Raw genomic sequence first — 19,082 nt, forward strand, 5'->3', positions numbered from 1 at the left:
TTAATATGACTGTAATTGAATATCTACTTGAGTCCTTTCTGAAATAAGATAGAACACAGAGAAAATAGAAACAAATAAACTATATACTTGCTTCACATGTCCTGTCATGTACTGAAAGGTTTTTGTGGCAAGCAATATATTTTTTTCTCCAAGCTTGCAACAGCTAGAGTTAGTTCAAGTTTAGCTATATAGTCAGTCTTTTCTAAAAATACAAACAAGAACTCAGGTCACCCTTGACTGCTCAGTGAGCAGCAGTACAAATAGGGCTATGAGGAAAGAGGGGTGGTAGTTCAGAGGCAGCATGGGAAGATGGAGGGTACAGACAATAGCAGTGGTAGCTGACATTTGTTAAGTACTATTTTACTTTTCTAAGCAAGGCATTACTCACTTAATCCCTCCTTTGGGAAAGGGCTGCTCTTTTCCACGTTGCAGACCAGGAACCTGAGGTATGGAGAAGTAAGGAGGACTTTAGTTTGGGTTCATAGTGTGCCACTGAAGTGTGCTTCTCAAGTCTTAAGAAAAGCAAGTGGTCTGTTTCCACCTTTTTTTTCCCCCTAACACCTGAGTGTTCTAGTCTTGCTTTTGCTCATCTTGTATATATGCGTCCGTATATAGAGAACACATGTATGTCATTGTGCCTGTTGTGTCAAGTTGGCACTGGCAGCCTGTAGTTGGGGGTCCTCTGCAGCAGGTTGACCAGTAGCCTCTACCTCTGAAGACTCATCCCAACCTCTAGAACTTGGGAATGTGGCCCTCTTTGGAAAAGGCTTTTCAGATGCAGTTAAGGACTTCAAGATGAAAGCATCTGGATTATCTACCTGGGCTTTAAGTCCAAGGACAGTTGTCTTTAGAAGAGACAGAAGAAGACACACAGAGAAGAAGCTTTGCAAAGATAGGAGGTAGGATGAAGCCACAGCCAAGGAACTCTTTCAGCTACCAGAAGCTGGACCAGGAGGGAGGGGTCTCTTCTAGAAGTTTTGGGGAAAAAAAAAGAAAAGAAAAGAAAAGCTGCCAATTCCTTGATTTGGGATTTCTGACTTTCAGACTGTGATATAATGCATATCTGTTACTTTAAGCCACTTAGGGTATGGCCATTTTTTAAAATAACAGTCTTTGGAAACACACGTACCCTCTAGGTACTGTCTCCTCCATGGAGGCTCATTTTCTGCTGCCCACTACTCCCAGTGCTGGGGATAAGATGGCCTTGTGCATACCGGGCAGGTACTCTGCCCCCGAGACACATATTCAGCCTTGTCCATGTTTCTCTACTCTAGGGCCAGAGGCAACAGTTTCTCTTTGTGTAACTAAACCTTTAGCACAGTCAGGGGCCCTTCTTCTCTGCTGAGCTTCCCTTCTCTGGATTGTGGCACCACAATTCTCTTCCAAAAGAAGAACAGGAAAGGGGACCCCCTTGCCATCTCTTGAACACTTCTGCCAGGCTGGTCCTGTGGCCACCTGATTGAAAAGAGCATGTCAAGTAGCGCTAGCCAGCTCTCAGAACAATATTGACACAGGAATGCCTAGGCTGCTCTGTGTCCGAGGGGCCCTTTTAGGCAAGTGACCCGTAAGAGCTGAGCAACAGCAGGTGTGTGTCTGTGCACGTGGACAGTAGAGGCCTCAGATGGGACAGGGTATTTTCTGTCCATACCTAAACTCCCACAGATGTCTTTTTATAGGTTCCTTCTAACTTAGGCTTGATGGCATTCATCCATGAACATAAATTATTTCACTGAGAGCCTGTTGTTTCTTTCTTTGCTGTTCACAAGCACTCTAAAGAACCCCTGTTAGTATTTTGGGTGGCTTGAGGTCCTTCTAAAACCTTGTTTCCCATTAAAGACCGCTGGGATTCTAGGAAAACGGATACAACATCCCTGAGACTTTGTGATTCTCTCACGCCACAGTTGGTATTTTGGTTCACTTTGTGTCGCTGGAACAGAATGTGTTAAACTGCATACCATGGGATTTGTCTGCTTCACAGTCCCAGTGGCTGAAGCGTCTGCACAGCACGGAGCCCGAGGCCTGGTGAGGGCTGCTTTACAGCATGGCAGACAACAGAAGAGGCAAATCTGTACGCTGGGAGGAAAGACCTGGGCAAGGCCCAACTTACTGTTAAATATATATATGCATATATATATATGGCAGAGCCTGTGATGTAATCGCTCTGCGCTGGAACCCCATCATTGGACCCCATCATCTCAACCCATCCACGCTGCAGACCAAGGAAGCCTTGTAAGACAGGCTCACGCCACATCCAAACCATAGCAGTTGAGACTCAGGGTACATTTTCACCTACGCCTGGAACCTGCTGGTACCGTGCATGGCTGTCTTGATGGTTACTCTAAGCACAGTGCCAGACCTAGTGCCTGACCAAGAAGTAGGAGCTCCATATAGGGTAGTTTGTGAACCTGTGAATGAAGGTAATAGACCCAAATTCATGGCTGTCTTTTATTTTTGGTTGTTGTTGCTGTTTGTTTTTTAATACTAAGATTAATAAGCTTGGTGATATATATCTGTAACCTTCATACTCAGCATTGCTGAGCATTTGAGTCTAAATGGGCTATCTATGGAAACCCCGCCTTAAAAAAAATCAAAATAAGCCACAAAAAGAAAGAAAGAGGGAGAGGGAGAGGGAGAGAGAGAGAGAGAGAGAGAGAGAGAGAGAGATATCAAAGTTAGGATTAGTGGGTTGAACACTATCATGTCTATCTCCGAGGAAGAGTCCAGCCAGTGAAGGACATTCATGCCTTAATTTGTTTCCATTTCCTACTTCTAATAAAACTGAAAGAGACCTGTCATATAACAGGGTCTAGCCACTGTGAAAGAGTCCCAAATGAACATCCAGGAAGTTGCCAAAGCAGCATCCTTGTCACTTGTGAATCTACTTTTGATGACAGTATTTGCAAAGGACCAGTGTATGGCTGAGTCATATGTCTAGAATGACTAGAAGACCAAATTCTTCTAGTTATAGCCCACATCTAGATTTGTCCCTATCTTGCTTTATCTTTTCTGTGTGGGTAGATAGGGGTGGTATCTTAAAGTCACTGAATGGTAGTGTATATCTGTAAGATTTAAGGGTATTTTCTTATCTACTATATCGTTGTTAGCTGAATAATGTCAATGATTTTTTTTTTTAATATCATTGTCTCACTTATATTCAGATGTTGTGTGTGTTCCCAAGATACCTTTTAAAAATAGTTTGTTCATCTTTGGAGATTATAAATATAATTACATCATTTCCTCTTCCTGTTTTCTCTTTCCGCACCCTCCCGTGCAGCCCCCCCCCTTCTAAATTCATGGCCTCTTCCTCGTCCATTGTTTTATAGATTTGTATTCCTAAAGCCTAAATACAACCTGTGCATGCTGTGTAATGTTACCTGTATGTATGGTTTCAGGCTGGTCACATGGTAGATTTGTCTACCACGTGATTTGTAGATTTGTCTACAACGATTTACCAAGTGATTTGGACTAGTTTGCACTCCTACCAACACTGAGCGAGAGTTCCTCTTTTTCCTTCCACATACCCTCCCCAGCATTTGTTGTCAATCCTTTGGTGATTTTTGACATCCTGGCTGGGGTGAGATTACATCTTTGGTTTGGATTTTCCTTATTGCTAGGGGCGATGAACTTTTTTTTTTTTTTTTTTTTAAGGATATCTCTTAGACATTTTTTTTTTTCTTCTCTTGAGAACTCTGTGTTAAGATTCAGGTCTGTATATTGAATGGATCTTTTGTTTTTGTTTGGCTTTGGTTTCTAGTTCTTTATATACTGGATATTAATCATCTATCAGATGTGTAGCTGACAATGATTTTCACCCGTTCTCTGGGCTTACTCTTCACCTTTTGATTATTTCTTTAGCTGTGTGGAAAACTTTCAGTTTCATGAACTCCCACTGGTCTTTTGTTAACCTTAATTCTTGGGCCAATGAAGTCCTATTGAGGGAGTCATTTCCCATACCTGTATCACATGGGTAGTGCCTGTGTTTTCTCATAGGAGTTCCAGTTTTTCAGCTTTTACCTTTAGGTCTTTGATCCATTTGGAGGTAGTTTTTATAAAAGGTGATAGGTACAGGTCTGGTTTTTGTTCTTCTTCTGCATGTGGACAGTTGCCCCAGGACCACTGTTGAAGATGCTTTCTCGATTGTGTGTCCTGCCTGGTTGCCGAATTTATCACTTCTAGGAGTTTTTCGGTAAAGCTTTTGGGATTGCTAATGAGTACTATCATGTAATCTGCAAATAGAGACAGTTTGACTTCTTTTTTCCCCTGTTTGTAGCCCTTTAATTTCTTTCTCTTGCCTTACTACTCCAGCCAGTGCTTTGAGCACAGTATTGAAAAGGAACGGGGATAGTGAACATCCCTCTCCCGTTCCAGATTCAGTGGGATTAATTCAAGCTTTTCTTCCTTTAGGATGATGCTGTCTTGAGTTTTTTTACATACAGTCTTTATTAAGTTCCTTCTAGCCTAGTTTATCTAGACTTTTATCATGAAGGCATGCTGGATTTTGCATCTATTGAGGTGATCTTTTTTCTTTTTTGTCTCTGAGTCTACTTATGTGGCTTATTACATTTATTGACCTGCATATATTGAATTATCCCTTCATCTCAGGGATAAAGCCAACATGGTCATGGTGTATAATCTTTTGGATGTATGTCTGTGGTTTGCAAGTTTGATTTTATGACTTCTAAGTCTCTTCTGTGAGTAGTAAGTGCCCTGTTTTTGCTTTCTTACTTGTCATTGACTCATCCAGGCTAGTTCTGGATTTATCTCTATGGTTGCTTGTAATTTTTCCAGGCCATTTATTTAGGAATGAAGGAGGCATCCCCTGAATGGTTCATCATTTCTCTCGAAGCTCTGTGTGATTTCCATTCTGGTTGTTGGTATTCGCAGTGGAAATCCATTTAGACCAAGGCACTGTGGCCGTTTTTCAGACCAAAGACCTCTTTGCTCACTTTGAAGGAGGCTTGTGTTTTTGTAAATATCAGACCATCTCTGCAGAGGGTGACAAGTCCAAACAGAAGGAACAAACTGGTTAGAACATCTTGTCAGTGTTAGGGGGAAATGAAGCAGAGGGAGATAACTCAGCTAGTTTCTATGGGGGTCAAGGAGTGTGCATTTCACCCTGCTCAGGAGTCTCAGCCAGTTATTCCTCAGTTGGTGGGAGAGGACTCAGGCGCAGTCTTTTCACTCGAAGCGTGTACAGCCACCCTGCGTCCAGGACTGTGAAGGGAATCTGGGCCACTGGACCCTGCAGATGCCTCGGGGGCTACGCAGATGCGTAGCAACACTGTTTCTGTCCCTTGAAGCACAAGGGACCTTTGATGAGTGCTTGTTAAAAATCTCAGTTTAAAAACTTGTCTGGAGAGATGGTTCAGCAGTCAAGAGAGTGTACTGCTCTTCTAAGACTCTAGTCCAGGTCCCAGCACCCACGGTGGCTCACAGCCAGCTGTAACTCCACGGGATCCGATGCCCTCTGGACCTGCAATTACATTCGTGTATGCTCCCCCCCATCAGCACTCAACAAGCACACACAGACACACAAACATAAATACGTAATAAAAATGCATGTTTAAAATGAAACTCATATTTTTCCACGAAAGTATTTTTTTAAGCTCTCGGATATATTTATCTAGCAGTGCTTTTTAGGCAGTATGAAAACTAGTTAAAAGCTACGTGTCATTTTTAAAAGCTTATTATTTTAACTATTTTAGAGTATACATTTCAGAGACCTTAGGAGCCTTTACACTACTGTGCAGCCATCTACCATCTCCTTCCAGCATTTTTTCCAACACCGTCCAAATAAAACATTGTGTTTATTAAGCAGTCCTTGTCTATTTCTTCCTTCCCTAGTTCCTGGCAACTGCTGAGCTGTGTTGCAGGATATTTGATCCCCCTGTGAACCCCAAAATTGTGGACTGTAAAAACCTGTTTCTAGTTGTGGAATGGTTCAGCCCTAACACAGACCTTTAACCCAAGAGCTTTCTGTTTACTGTAAATAAGTACTTGTGATTTTGGCTCACCTCTAGCACACACCTTTAATCCAAGAGCTACATAAAGTCAGCACTAAGGTCAAGAGGTAGAAAAAGCAACCAGTTGACATGGATTAAACAGAAAGGATCGATGTTGAGATTAGGGTATTTAAGGCAGCATGGAGAAAGAAGAAAGAGCTTTTGGCTTTTTCCATCTGGGACATGAGCTGAGTAAGAAAGGCTGTTTCCTCTGGGAGGTGAGCTGAGTAAGAAGATCAGCTGGGTGCTATCTCTGCTTCTCTGAGCTAGCAGGCTTTCACCCTAGCGTCAGGCTCCTGAGTCTTTATTGGTAAAATCGAGCAATTGGGATTTTCATTCTTTGTAACAACAGAGCTGCCTTCAGTCTCGATAGCTTTGTCCTTCCTGTGTAGCCCATGTAAACGGAGCCATTTGATGTTTGTTTCTTTAAATCTGTGTTATTTTTGTCAAAACAAGCTCTGCAGAGTTCACCCATGTGGTTGCCTGTGCCAGTACCTCATTCTTGATCTTTATAAACTGAATGGAGTGATATTCAGTGCAATACAGGAAATACAGGAGAACGATATTCTGCTGTGCGCCTGTGCCGCTCTTAGTTTACGGATTCTTCGGCTGGCGGACTTTTGGACTATTTCCATCTTTGGGCTTTGTAACTATATGCACATCCACATTGCAGTTTGTGTTGGATACATGTTGTAATTCTTTGAGTACACATCCAGACATAAGTGAAATTACGGAGTTGCCAGCCGGCAACTTGTGTGTTTACCTTTCTGAGGAATGGCCAGATGATCTCCCACAGTGGCTGTGCTGTTCCTCATTTCCTCACAGTGCACAGGAGTTCCAGTGTCTCCAGATCCTCACACACTATCTTCTGGTTTACTTTTATTCCCTCTCTAGCTGTTCTGGTGAGGGTGAGATGTTTGTTATTTTAATTTGCAACTCTTTAGTGGTTGGTAACAACCAGCTCATTTTCACGTATATATTCCTTTTTAGGAGAAATGTCTGCTTGGGTTCTTTACCCATGTCAGGATGATCTGTAGTGGCCATTGCTGGATTCAGTCACTATTTTTATGATTTCATGGTGTGTGTGTGAGTGTGTGTGTGTGTGTGTGTGTGTGTGTGTGTGTGAGCGTGTATGTGTGTGTGTGTATGTGTGTGTGTGTGTGTGTATGTGTGTATGAGTGTGTATGAGTGTGTGTGTGTATGTGTGTGTTTGAGTGTGTGTGTGTGTGTGAGTGTGTGTGTGTGAGTGTGTATGTGTGTGTGTATATGTGTGTATGTGTATGTGTGTATGTGTGAGTGAGTGTGTATGTGTGTGAGTGTGTGTGCATGTGTGTGTGTGTGTGTGTATGTGTTTGCACATTTACAGAGTGCATGAAAAGATGTTGCCTTGTGTCCTGTGGAATAGAATTCAGATTGTGTTACACCAGAACTTTTTTTTTTTCATCTAGAAAAACCAAAAAACTAACACATTCTTCAGAGTCTGTATTTTTAATCAGGAAGTTTTAGATTATAGGGGATTCATTCCAGTAAAAGAAAGCTTTGGAATTCCTCTCTCCCCCCCTTTTTAAAAGAACATTTTTGTGTTTCTTCTTTGACAGTTTTATTCATGTAAGTAATAACTTTGATCCCATCCCTGCCTCACCTTCCCTCTTCTCCTGGATCCCCCTCCAACTTTTCATGTTCTCTTTCTTTTTGTTTTAACTCACCCACTGAGTTTTGTTATTATTTCCCACGATGCGTGCATGGGTTCAAGGCCATCGGCCAGCTCGAGAACAGTATACTAACTGCCACACCCCCAAAGACAAATGGCCTTCCCTCCCTACGCAATCATCGGCTGGCAGGGTAGCTCCTCAGCCGAGGATGAGACATGCTTGGTCTTACGCAGGTGGACATAGCTGCCGCTAGTTTGTAAGCACAATGATCCTGTCAAGTCACAGCTTCCTCCCGTCCTCCCACTGTTACAGTCTTTCTGCCCCTTCTTCTGTGATGTCCAAGATTTCATGGGTTAGATATAGAGTTCTCATTTAGGGGTGAGACATCTGAATTTCATGCCCGTTAAAAAGCTGAAATTTTGCTTGGCCTTCTTGTGTTTTCCCCGACTTCACTGGCCCACCTGCAGAAGACACATGCTGAACAGCGAAGGGTGTATGAAACTGTCTATGGCTCTCAGTTCTTCTTTAGTTACTGACTGGTATAAATACAGTAGATTTTTCTTCCCCCTAATAACAGTTTTGGAAACTCTCCAGCATTCTGAAATATTGTCAGCTTAGTCTCTGCGAATGGTTCTGTGGAGGTCTCGAGTCTCTTTGAGACAGCTGGGTCCCTTTCTAGATTTTACTGTGTGAAATCCTCTGGTGGAAATTCCCTACTGACCTTCCTTTTCTTTCTGCCTTTTGTGATGCTGGTATCCCTGCTACTTAGCAATTATCAGGACTACCCAAAAGCTTTAAACAGACAAACAAACCACACCTTCCTCCCTTACCCTCTCCCAAACCCTGCCACATTCCTGTTTTGTTTTGTTTTTGAGAGAGGGTTTCTCTGCATAGTTTTGGCTATCCTAGAACTCACTCTGTAGATCAGGCTGGCTTCGAACTCACCGAGATCTGCCTAACTCTGGGTCCTGAGCGCTGGGATTAAAGCTGTGCGCCACCACTACTACCCCCTGGCACATCCCCCAGGTTTTAATCTCCACAGAATGCAAGTCAACAGGGCAGAGAATTCAGGTCTGAAAGGAGAGAGACAGTGTATGAGTTACAGGGGATCTCACAGCTTTGGCGTTGACTTTAGATACTTTGAACCAAAAGTTCCCTGGTGAAATAATTGAATTGCTTCCTTCGGTTCCTCACTTGTGAAATGGAAATTGTAAGTTTAACTCCTTTGGCAATTGCAAGAAACAAAAGCAAGCCTCATGTGGAGTTGCATAGTCGGATGTCCAGTGTACTGACATGGCCAGAGGGCGGCCTACCCACCTTTCTTTTCATATATGAGGTTTCACTAAGAGTAGGACGTTTTTCTGGAGCATCAGTTTCCGAGCATGTGTTTGCTGGATTTGATTTCAGCAACTGTGAGTTGTGCTCAGGCGGTAAGAAAGATAGAGTCTAGTGTAATGTTTATATTGAACTTTTTTTGTCAAGATTTAAACATTCTATTTACTCACTTCACAGCCTGATCCCAGCCCCCTCCCTTCTCTTCTCCCTCATACCTCAGTCCTGTCCTCATACCCCCTTCCCTGCCCTTCATTCTATCCTCTCCTTCTTCTCTGAGAAGGGGGAGGGGAGGAGAGTGTTGCTAAGGGGCACCAGTCCACCCTGGCACCTCAAGTCACAGCAGGACTAAGCATGTCTTCTCCCACTGAGGCCAGACAAGGCAGCTGTTACATATGTACAGGGATCTAGGCCTGGCCCACACACGCTCTTTGGTTGGTGGTTCTGTCTCTGTGAGCCCCCATGAGCCCAGATGGGTTTACTCTGTAGGTCTTCTTGTTATGTCCTTGATGCCTCTGGCTCCCTCAATCCTTCCTTCCACACTTCCTGAGCTCGGGCCTATTGTTTGGCTGTGGGTCTCTGGATCTGTTTCTATAAGATGCTGGAGGAAGCTTCTCAGAAGGCAGTTATGCTAGGCTCCTGTCTGCAAGCATAACAGAGTATCATTAATAATGTCAGGGTTTGGCTCTCTCCCATGGGGGTGGCTTACATGTTGGGCCAATCATTGGTTTACCATTTCTGCAATCTCTATACTTTCTGCAGGCAAGAGAAATTTTGGATCGAAGGTTTAATGGGTGGGTTGGTGTCTCCCTCTCTCTACTGGAAGGCCCACCTGGCTACAGGAGGTTTCAACTTCAGGGTGCATGTTCCCCACTGTTAGGGCTATGAGCTAGGGTCACCCCGTATACTCACAGGGGCCTCCCCTGCCCCAGAGATGCTCCCCTACTTTTTTCATTCTCTCTCCAGATCCTCCCCTCCCCTCCCCACTCCTGATCCCAACCCTCATCCCAACCCTCCCCATTCCCTCTCCCACACAGCTTCCTCCCTCCATCTTCTTCAGACATCTGAGTGAGATTCAAGCATCCTCCCTTTGGGTCTGTGGGTTGTAGCATGGCTATCCTGTACGTTATGGCTAATGCCCACTTATAAGTGAATATACACCATGAGAGTTTTTGTGGGTCTGTGTTACCTCACTCAAGATGATCTTTTCTAGTTCCATCCATTTGTATGCAAATTGTGTGATGTCTTTTAATAGCTAAGTAGTATTACATTATATAAATGTACCATATTTTCTCTACATTGAACTTTTTGCCAGACTGGACAGCTTTGCATTTCCTGCTGATATGTCCAGGATAGTGAACCTGGAGGGATTAGAACAGTACACACACACACACACACACACACACACACACATGCACACACACAGACAACCCTCTATGTTTGGTAAATACCCATGTAAAACTGAAGATACGTGTTTTCTGTGGCAGTGGGCTCCAATACACTATACATGCCTTAAGCAGCATGACCAGAAGAGATGTAAAATATGTACTGGAAGTTTCAGCCAGCAGTTCGTTGTCCGCGGTAGCATGAAAGGGGAGGGGAACAAAGCATGGAACACATCATCGTAGCATGAATCTTCACCTTTGACCTTACAGTACACTTCTGAATTTCCTCCTGCATAGATTGTCAGAATTAGAGACCAGTGGGGCAGTGGGATTTTTAAAAAAATTTATTTAAGTTTTCTTCAAATTATGTGTGTGTGTTGCATATATACAGTGTGCTCATGTGTTTGCCACTGTGCGTGTGTAATGTTGGTTGTCCTCATCAGTAGCTCTCCACCATATTCTTTGAGACAGTGTCTTTCACTGAACCTGGAGCCTAATGACTGGGCAAGATTGGCCATGCTCTAGGAATCTTCCGTTCTCTACCCTCCCAGCACTGTAGGTACAGGCTGGATAGTTTTAGGTCAACTTGTCATAAGCTAAAGTCATCTGTGAAGAGGGCACCTCTATTTAAAAAATCCCCTTATGAGATCTGGCTATAGGCAAGCCTGTAGGAATTTTCTTAATTAGTGATCAATGTGGGAGGGTCCAGCCCATGATGGGTGGTGCCATCCCTGGGCTTCTATAAGAAAGTTATCCTGGGTTCTATAAGAAAGCAGGCTAGGCAAGCCATGATGAGCAAGCCAGTAAGCAGCACTCCTCCATGGCCTCTCTCTCAGTTCCATGCCTCCAGGTTCCTGCCCTGCTGAGTTCCTGTCTTGACTTCTTCTGATGGTGCACGGTGATATGGAAGTGTAAGCCGAAAAAACCCTTTCATCCTCAAGTTCTTTGGTCATGGTGTTTCATCATAATAATAGTTACCTAACTACAGGCACACACCACACCTGGCTTTTTTGTAGGTGCTTGAACCTGGGTCTTCATGTTTGCACAGCAAGAACTTTACCACTGAGCCATCTTCCTAGCTAATGGGCTTTTTTTTTTTTTTTACAGTTAGCTTCACTGCAGACACTCAACGAACTCAGTTTTGCTAGGCTGTGAGGTTTAGCACTAGAACTGTAGAAGCCCATGGTCTCTTCTTACAGCGTCAGTTTTTACTTAACTTTTTTTTTTCTTCTTCTTCTTTATTTCAGGAAAAGAAGATTTTCCAGATCCCCTGGATGCATGCAGCTAGACATGGGTGGGATGTGGAAAAGGATGCACCGCTCTTCAGAAACTGGGCGATCCATACAGGTACTAAACCTTGCCTTGTTTATCGACACAGTTGCTGCTGTTTACTTTTGTTTCAGTCACACTAACATCCGGGGTTAGGACCTCATGAAAATCCAGTGACTTGTCCCAGGTACATCTAGTTGATGTATGAGGAGTATAGACTACAACACTCAGAGATGATGTCCCACTATCCCAGAGTTCCCTGGTCCTTAAATTCCCCACAGCTGTGGTATTCTGATACATTCTGCATGGTCACTAGGGGAACTTTAGCACCACTTACTTACAGTCATACACTTCTTTATTACAGAATTGCTTTGGATGTGGACCTTTTTCTCAGCATTTGAAGCTGGTTGATTCTGCTTGTTGGCTTTCTAGCCTTATGAATGGTTTGATTCTTTTTTTTTTTAATTTTTTTTTTATTTAGAATGGTTTGATTCTTAATTCTGCCATTTTGTTTTTCTCCTCAAACTGTGTGGTAGAGCCAGAGTGACCAGCTCACCCTAGGGTGGCTCCCTTTGTCTAGGTTTTTGTGATAAATTGTCGGTACCTTAGAAATGTCTCAGCTGCAGGGAGAGTGGGATTGTTGGTTTTCTAGAACAAAAAGGTGTCTTTTTGCACACACACACTCCCACTTCTACGGTACTGTTTTTAGACATTTCCCCTGTGTTGTAATATCCCTTGCTTTTTCTTTATCTTTGGCTATTTTGCCAGGAAAGCATCAACCAGGAGTAGATAAACCTGATCCAAAAACATGGAAAGCAAACTTTCGTTGTGCCATGAATTCCTTGCCTGATATTGAGGAAGTGAAGGATAGAAGTATAAAGAAAGGAAACAATGCCTTCAGAGTATACCGGATGTTGCCCTTATCCGAACGACCTTCTAAGAAAGGTAAAGCTGTTTGTTGACTGAGTAAGTGGTCCCTCAGTGTACATCATGCTACCCTTTTGCTCCCTTTATTTCTGTCTCTATAGTCACTTCGAAGGGTAGAATACATTTTCACTCCAGAGCTGATAATTCTGTCTTTATTTGCCTTGAAAAAATGACTTTCATTGGATCCTTGATCCATTGATCGATTGGATATGTGGGTATATCCAAAGGCAAAAAGGTACATACGGCATTTCGATCTTTTATAGATGAGGCAGTGGGTTTCAGAAAGAATTTACTGTAATACAGTCCACGTTTCCCTGTCCTTCAGTGAACTGATCCACACTTACCTTTTTGTTGCCACAGGAAAGAAACCAAAGACAGAAAAAGAAGAGAGAGTTAAGCACATCAAGGTAATCTTTGGTTGTTTAGAAAGCACATGTTGTGACCGTGTATTCATTCATGTTCTGTTCCATCAAAGTGAGGAACAAGAGCTTTGTGGAGGCTTTGGCTTTTCTCCTTTTGCTATTGTGTTTCATGTGCTTTTTACATTTCTTCCTCTGCATGTACCCACTTGCAGACACGAATGCATATAGATACTTTGCCTAATCCAGTGTCCCAGAGAAAAAAAATGCAAATGACGTCCTCGCTGAGCTTGACACTCCCCTCTCCTTAGCCGATCGCTCAGCTTCAGCTAAGCTCCAGCCATCAGCTCCTGTCTAATACTCTGACATGTTTTCAGACTCTGAAATAGGTTTGGAAACTATAGAACTAAGAAGTTTATATCGGTTCTATTACAAGTCATTAGCTTGGGAACACGGTAGTTCAGATACTCTGTCAGTGTGAGTTTCACTGGTTCATTTCTGCTCCATGATCGAATCATCCTGCACAAGTCCCAAGAGTTTTCTATGGGGATGGGTTTATGTGTCCGAGGTTTTCAGTCAACTAGGTGGCCTAACCACCCCTACATTTCAATGATCTTAATGTAGCCCTTGTTAACTAGTGAGAAAGTTAATAATAATCCCTTGCCTCTGGGGGGGGGGGGTTCCCATCAGTTACTAAGCAAAGTAACAGACAGTACAGGTAGAGACTCAGAACCCCTTTCTCCCGAAGAGTGATATAGGTCACAGGTTTCTGTATGCAGAGGAAGGGAATGAAGTATAAGGTTTGGCTGTCCTTTGTGCAAGGTCCCATGGCTTTTTAGAACTGAACTTGAAGTAGTTCAGACTTACAATGAAAAAAAAAAAAAAAAAAAAAAAAAAAAAAAAAAACAAGGAAAAATCACAGAGTGACTTAATTTAGGTATCTCATTAGACAAGAAGCAACAGCACCCTGTGTTATCCTGTGTAATCCTGGGGTCCTGCTCCCCAGGATTCCTCTCCTTACCTCTTTGGAAAATGATGTAAGTGTTTGGCTAGAACCTGGTCGCATCTCCCATTTCCTTGAAATCACCCCTTGGTTACTTTTAATACCTAACATGATATAAAAGTTGTTGTGTTGTATTGTTTAGGGAACCATAACAAGAAAAGAAGTCTATATATGTTTGGTACAGACCAGTAATTGTATATGTAGGAACATAGGATTGTGGATACATATGGCTAACTGTTTTTAGATTTTTCTCTGTGTGTATAGGCTTGCTTGCATGTCTGTGTACATTCCTGGTCCCTGCAGAGACCAGAAGAGGGCCTCAGATCCCTTGGAGCTAGAGTTATGGACAGTTGTGAGCCTCTGTGTGGGTGCTAAGAGTTGAACCCGGAGCCACTCATAGAGGACCAAGTATTCATGATAGCAAAGCTATTTCTCCAGCTCCTGAGGGAAAACTTTCCTAGCTGTTCAAAGTTTAATGATACTTTTTTCTGTAAAGGAAAACAAATATTTTAGGCAGCCTGTTTAGCCGCAATACTTTGCTTTTATTTTGATATTTTAAAGTTTCTGATTTATTTTAAAAAATAACACAGAATTAGGTATTGGAAAGGTGACTGGATGGTTAACAGTGCTTATAGCGTGGGCCAGAGAGATGGCTTAGTGATTAAGAGCACTGTCTGCTCTTCCAGAGGTCCTGAGTTCAGGTCCCTGCAACTACATTGTGGCTCACAGCCATCTATACTGGGATCTGCAGGCAGAGCACTCATATACATAAAAAAAAAATCTTAAAAAAAATTAAAGAATGCTTCTTTTAGGGGACCTGAGTTTGGTTTCCAGCACCCATGTCGGGTGGCTCACAATCACCTTTAACTTTAGCTCCCAGAAATCCAAAGCTCTCTTTGGCTTTGATAGACAGACAGATGATAGATAGATAGACAAACAGACAGACACCCACAAATAAAGATAATAAAAAAAAAACAGCACATGATTAATGATGAATTTCTTGTGGGGTTTTGTTTGTTTTATTTTTTTTAAACGTTGTAGTTTTATCGTAGTTTTATTATATACTTAGGAAGAAGTAAAATTTGCTCTAGACCAGCACCCTAATTTTAATATTAATCAATCCACCAAATTTGTTTCATTGGTGCCTCCATCCTTTTCCTGACTTTCAATAGGACATGATAGATATTTGACCCATTTTGACTTATAGAAATAAGTTCTGATAGTTGTTAAAATATTTTGAAGCAGGATTCAAATATGTTATTTCTTCCATAAATATTTCAATATATATCTTTAAGATATATACCCAGCACTTGGGAGGCAAAGGCAGGTGGATCTCTGTGAGTTTGAGGCCAACCTGCTCTACAAAGCAAGTTTCAGGACAGCCAAAGCTACACAGAGAAACCCTGTCTCGAAAAGAGTAAATACTCCTTAAAATTACCATGGTAGCATTATTTTAGCTGATGAATTTGACAGTAATTTCTCGGTATCATTGAATATCTAGCCAACACTCAGGTTTTCTGTTATCTCCATGATGTTATTACAGTTTCTGTATAATTTTTAACCTTAATTGAGACCCATATTATGGGCTGGGCGTGGCAGTGAGCACACATTTATCACCCCAGCACTCAGTGAAGGGAAGTTTGTTTTAGAAAAGAAAAAGAAATTTATATGAGATTCATGTCTAATTTTTTTTTGATAAGGACATAACAATTTTTTTTCTTTGCTTGTCTGGTTCTTGTTTTCTTTGAGACAGGGTCTCACTGTGTTGCCTAGGTTGGTCCCAGGCTTACCATGGTTCCCTTCCCCCGGCCTCCCTAGTGCTGGGGTTACAGGCAGGAACTACTTAAGCTGGCCTGAGTGGTTTTGTTTTTAATCTGTAGGTTTTCCCTGTATCTCTTTTCATAAAAAAAAAGAATATTTTTCCCCTGTGACTCTGAAAAACTAATTATTCCTTATCCTGTTTTTCATAGTGCCAGGTTTTTAGACGTAAATTTGGAGTATCTTGTTCAGTAAGAGATATATAACCTTTTTTTCCCCACCAAGTGCAGAATTTGATGAACTCACTGAAATCTTAGGTGCGAATGGTATCATATTGACGATTTTCACAGCATGCAATGACTAGCATAAGATAAATAGTACACATTTGATAAATGAGTGGATGCATAAGCATTTACTGAGAAAACACACAAATATATGTGTGGCGGGAGTGACGGTAGAATAACACCTACTCTTCAATGTATTTTGTCCACATGTTACTACTATAGCTAATAGTATACTACTAGCTAATAGCAAATAGCAAATATTATATAGCAGATAATTGCGCTGTGTCCCTTTAAGCCAGAAAAACTGCTTCCTGTGAAATTGGGATCCATGGTCGAGGCTAGGACAAGTAGGATTTCAGGGCTTTGGGAATTCGAGGAAATGGGCATCCTAGGGTGGATGACATGGAGGGGAGATTCTCATAAGTAAATGTGTCCTTAGTTACGTCAGCCTTGCGGGGCTTCTCTTTTATGGGGCCACTAAGATGAGCAAGCTGTGGACGGCACAGCCCTGGGTGGGGCTTAGCCATGTTGATCCAGGAAGTGAGAGAGAGGCCTTAGGTGCAACCATATGGGTGAAGCTCCCACTCAGCAGCGTATGTTATGAAATCCTTGTGTAACAAAGATATGATTAACACTGTGTTCCTCAAGGGACGTTGTTCCCAAGGAAGGCTGATGAATCATACAAAGGCAGCCTAACCTTTGGGTGTAGATTTTTTTTTTTTTTTTTTGCATGTGTCTTGCAGTGTTACAGAAGAACATTAATCAGACCAGTGGGCTTTCCTAATTCTGGGGTTCATAGTTGCTAAAGACATTAATTGATTCAGGGTACCGAATATTTCCAAAGTAAATTCCATGATTGCACTGGGAACATGCAGTCAAAACGTTTTCTTTAACAAACTATGAATAGTTTATTTTTTTGTTGCAAGTCAAAATATGTAAGCTGAGCCCGTTTTGGTGGTTTATACCTATAATCCCAGCAATTGGGAAATGGAGATAGATAGGGCTGGGAGTTTTAAGGTAAGCCTCAGCCACGTAGGAAGTTTGAGGCTCGCCTGTGATATACATAAACCTGTCTCAAAAAGTAAAACAGTCCCCCCACCCCCACAACAACAACAAAACTAACAAAATATCTAAGCTGAATTCTTAAGTCATGTGTAAATACATGAGTGGCTAGACTGAATAGATGTCTACTGAGAAAATGGTCGGTATGTACCCTGAACTGTAATTGCAATTCAAGTTAAAGTTTTAGCAATTGATATTTAGGGCATGCTAGCTGAGTACTTGAAGTATTTCCTGGGCCACAGACGTACTTGTGTCGTACGTTCCTTCTTGCCCCAGAAAATACTTTCTCCAAGATCTGTGGCCATCCAGTAGAAGTGGAGAAAAGGGAAGATGTTGTCAGAGTTAAAATGGACTCCTGCTGGGACTGGCAGTGTTTTCCTGACATCCTGGCCTTTACAGAGTAAAGTAGGAGGAGAATGAATTTAAGGCAAGTCTGTGCTTCGTCATATGCCCCTTTCTCAAACCAAGATGAAGTTGCTTGTGCCAGCTCTTGCCAAAGTCAAGTGGCTAGAAAAACATGCTTATGTGTAGATACCCGACACTAAATATGTTCTAACCTCCATTCCTCTCTGCATTCTGTTTATTTATTTAGACAGAAGACTGAAGAGTTAAAACAGAAACTGGGTGGGGGGTGGGGGTTGTAGCTGGCCTGGCAGAAATGAAGGTATTCAGAAGAGAAGTGATCAGACTATTACAACAATGAACCCCCAAGAAATGGGAATTTTCCCAGAAATTTTCATGCTGGGAGAAGGACCCAAGGCCCCATCCAGTGGGAAACCTTGACTCCCAGTAAGATTTCACAAAGCCCTAATAATTTGCTGGACCACCTTTTCATATCACAGCCTTGTCACCCGCCCTCAAGACGCCAACTGAAAGAGTATACGTCAGTGAATGTGTGTGTTTCAAAAAATATCATGGAACAGTTTTCTCTGTGGGAATATAGGCAAGACTAAGAACAATAAGGCTAAAAGTAGGCAGAGCAGTAGGTGTGGACAATTTTTAGTTCCTGTAAATGATATTATTACCTTATTTAGCTCTTCCTGTGTTGGTCAGACTTTATCCCTGTTATACATATCAAGGCAGTACAGGCACCGGGCCTGAGTCATTTTTCCCAAGATGGCATGGTCTTATGGCGTCAGTGGGCTTTGTGCCTCAGCCTTTTGGAAGCTGCAGAACCTGAGACAGACCTTAGGGAGGGAAGCGTAGCCCAGATCAGACTGTCCTCACTCCCTAGTCCCGGGAGCTTCATGAGTGAAGGTCTAGAAGTTAGAGTCATTTGCTGTTTTCTGAATGAATATGGAAACTGGATTAATCTGAGCAGGGTATGTGTGTGTGTGGGGGGCCTTTGTGTGGTGAACAACAGGAAATAAAGATGCACAGGTATAGATGGATATGGAGTGCTTCCTGCCTCAGGGGTGGTTTGCAGATGAAGACACAAGTATTTCCAGATCGAAGCATCAGCGTTACCATGGGATAGAATAGAAAGGGTTCTAAAGTCATTTGCTGGAAGTCATCGGTCTGTGTTAGTTCTGAGTGCAGATGTGAGGGTAGACGTTACAGAAAAGCTGGTACCGGTTCTGTAGAACTTTCTCACAAAATTGTTTTCTGCGACAGTGCGTTCCCAAGTAGATAGGACAGTGACCGCGCGTGGGGAGCTGTCACTGCAGCAAGGCCCCTTTCTTGCTTGGGAAAGCTCTTCAGGTTTGAAACTGTGATGACAAGGGAACCTCTATCAGTGGTCCCCTTGCAAAGACATGAGAGCTGCCCTGGATGAAGCAGGCTAGGAGGATGGAGCAGGCTAGGAGCTCTCTGGTCCTTCCCTTCCCCTGCTGGTGGGCTAAATCACTTCTACAGACACAGAAATGATAGCTTTCACCTTAAAGGAAAGAAAAGATAGTTTGTTCTAGAGCTAAATTGGAGTGCCCATGGCTCAGGAACATAGATTTAGATCACTCCAACCCCAAGTTCCATGGTCCAGTGTGGAAGCAGTCTCATGAAGCCTTAACATTTTACAGAATCAAGAAAATATGTCAAGGCAACTTTAAACTA

At 42.5% G+C, this 19,082-nt stretch overlaps 1 protein-coding gene across 7 annotated transcripts in view; it reads left to right on the plus strand.

Annotated features, from left to right (window-relative positions):
- Irf2 (interferon regulatory factor 2) overlaps positions 1 to 19,082 on the plus strand; it is a 101,676-nt gene that overhangs the window by 49,361 nt on the left and 33,233 nt on the right. For all 7 annotated transcript variants that reach the window (XM_055593537.1, XM_055593542.1, XM_055593539.1 and 4 more), the window contains exons 3-5: positions 11,619 to 11,718; positions 12,409 to 12,585; positions 12,928 to 12,974. In XM_055593537.1, coding sequence (XP_055449512.1) covers positions 11,619 to 11,718; positions 12,409 to 12,585; positions 12,928 to 12,974 — 324 coding nt within the window. The remainder of the gene's footprint in view (positions 1 to 11,618; positions 11,719 to 12,408; positions 12,586 to 12,927; positions 12,975 to 19,082) is intronic.

The sequence above is a fragment of the Psammomys obesus genome, unplaced genomic scaffold, assembly GCF_907164565.1.
Source record: "Psammomys obesus unplaced genomic scaffold, mPsaObe1.curated_primary_1811, whole genome shotgun sequence".
NCBI lineage: Eukaryota > Metazoa > Chordata > Mammalia > Rodentia > Muridae > Psammomys > Psammomys obesus.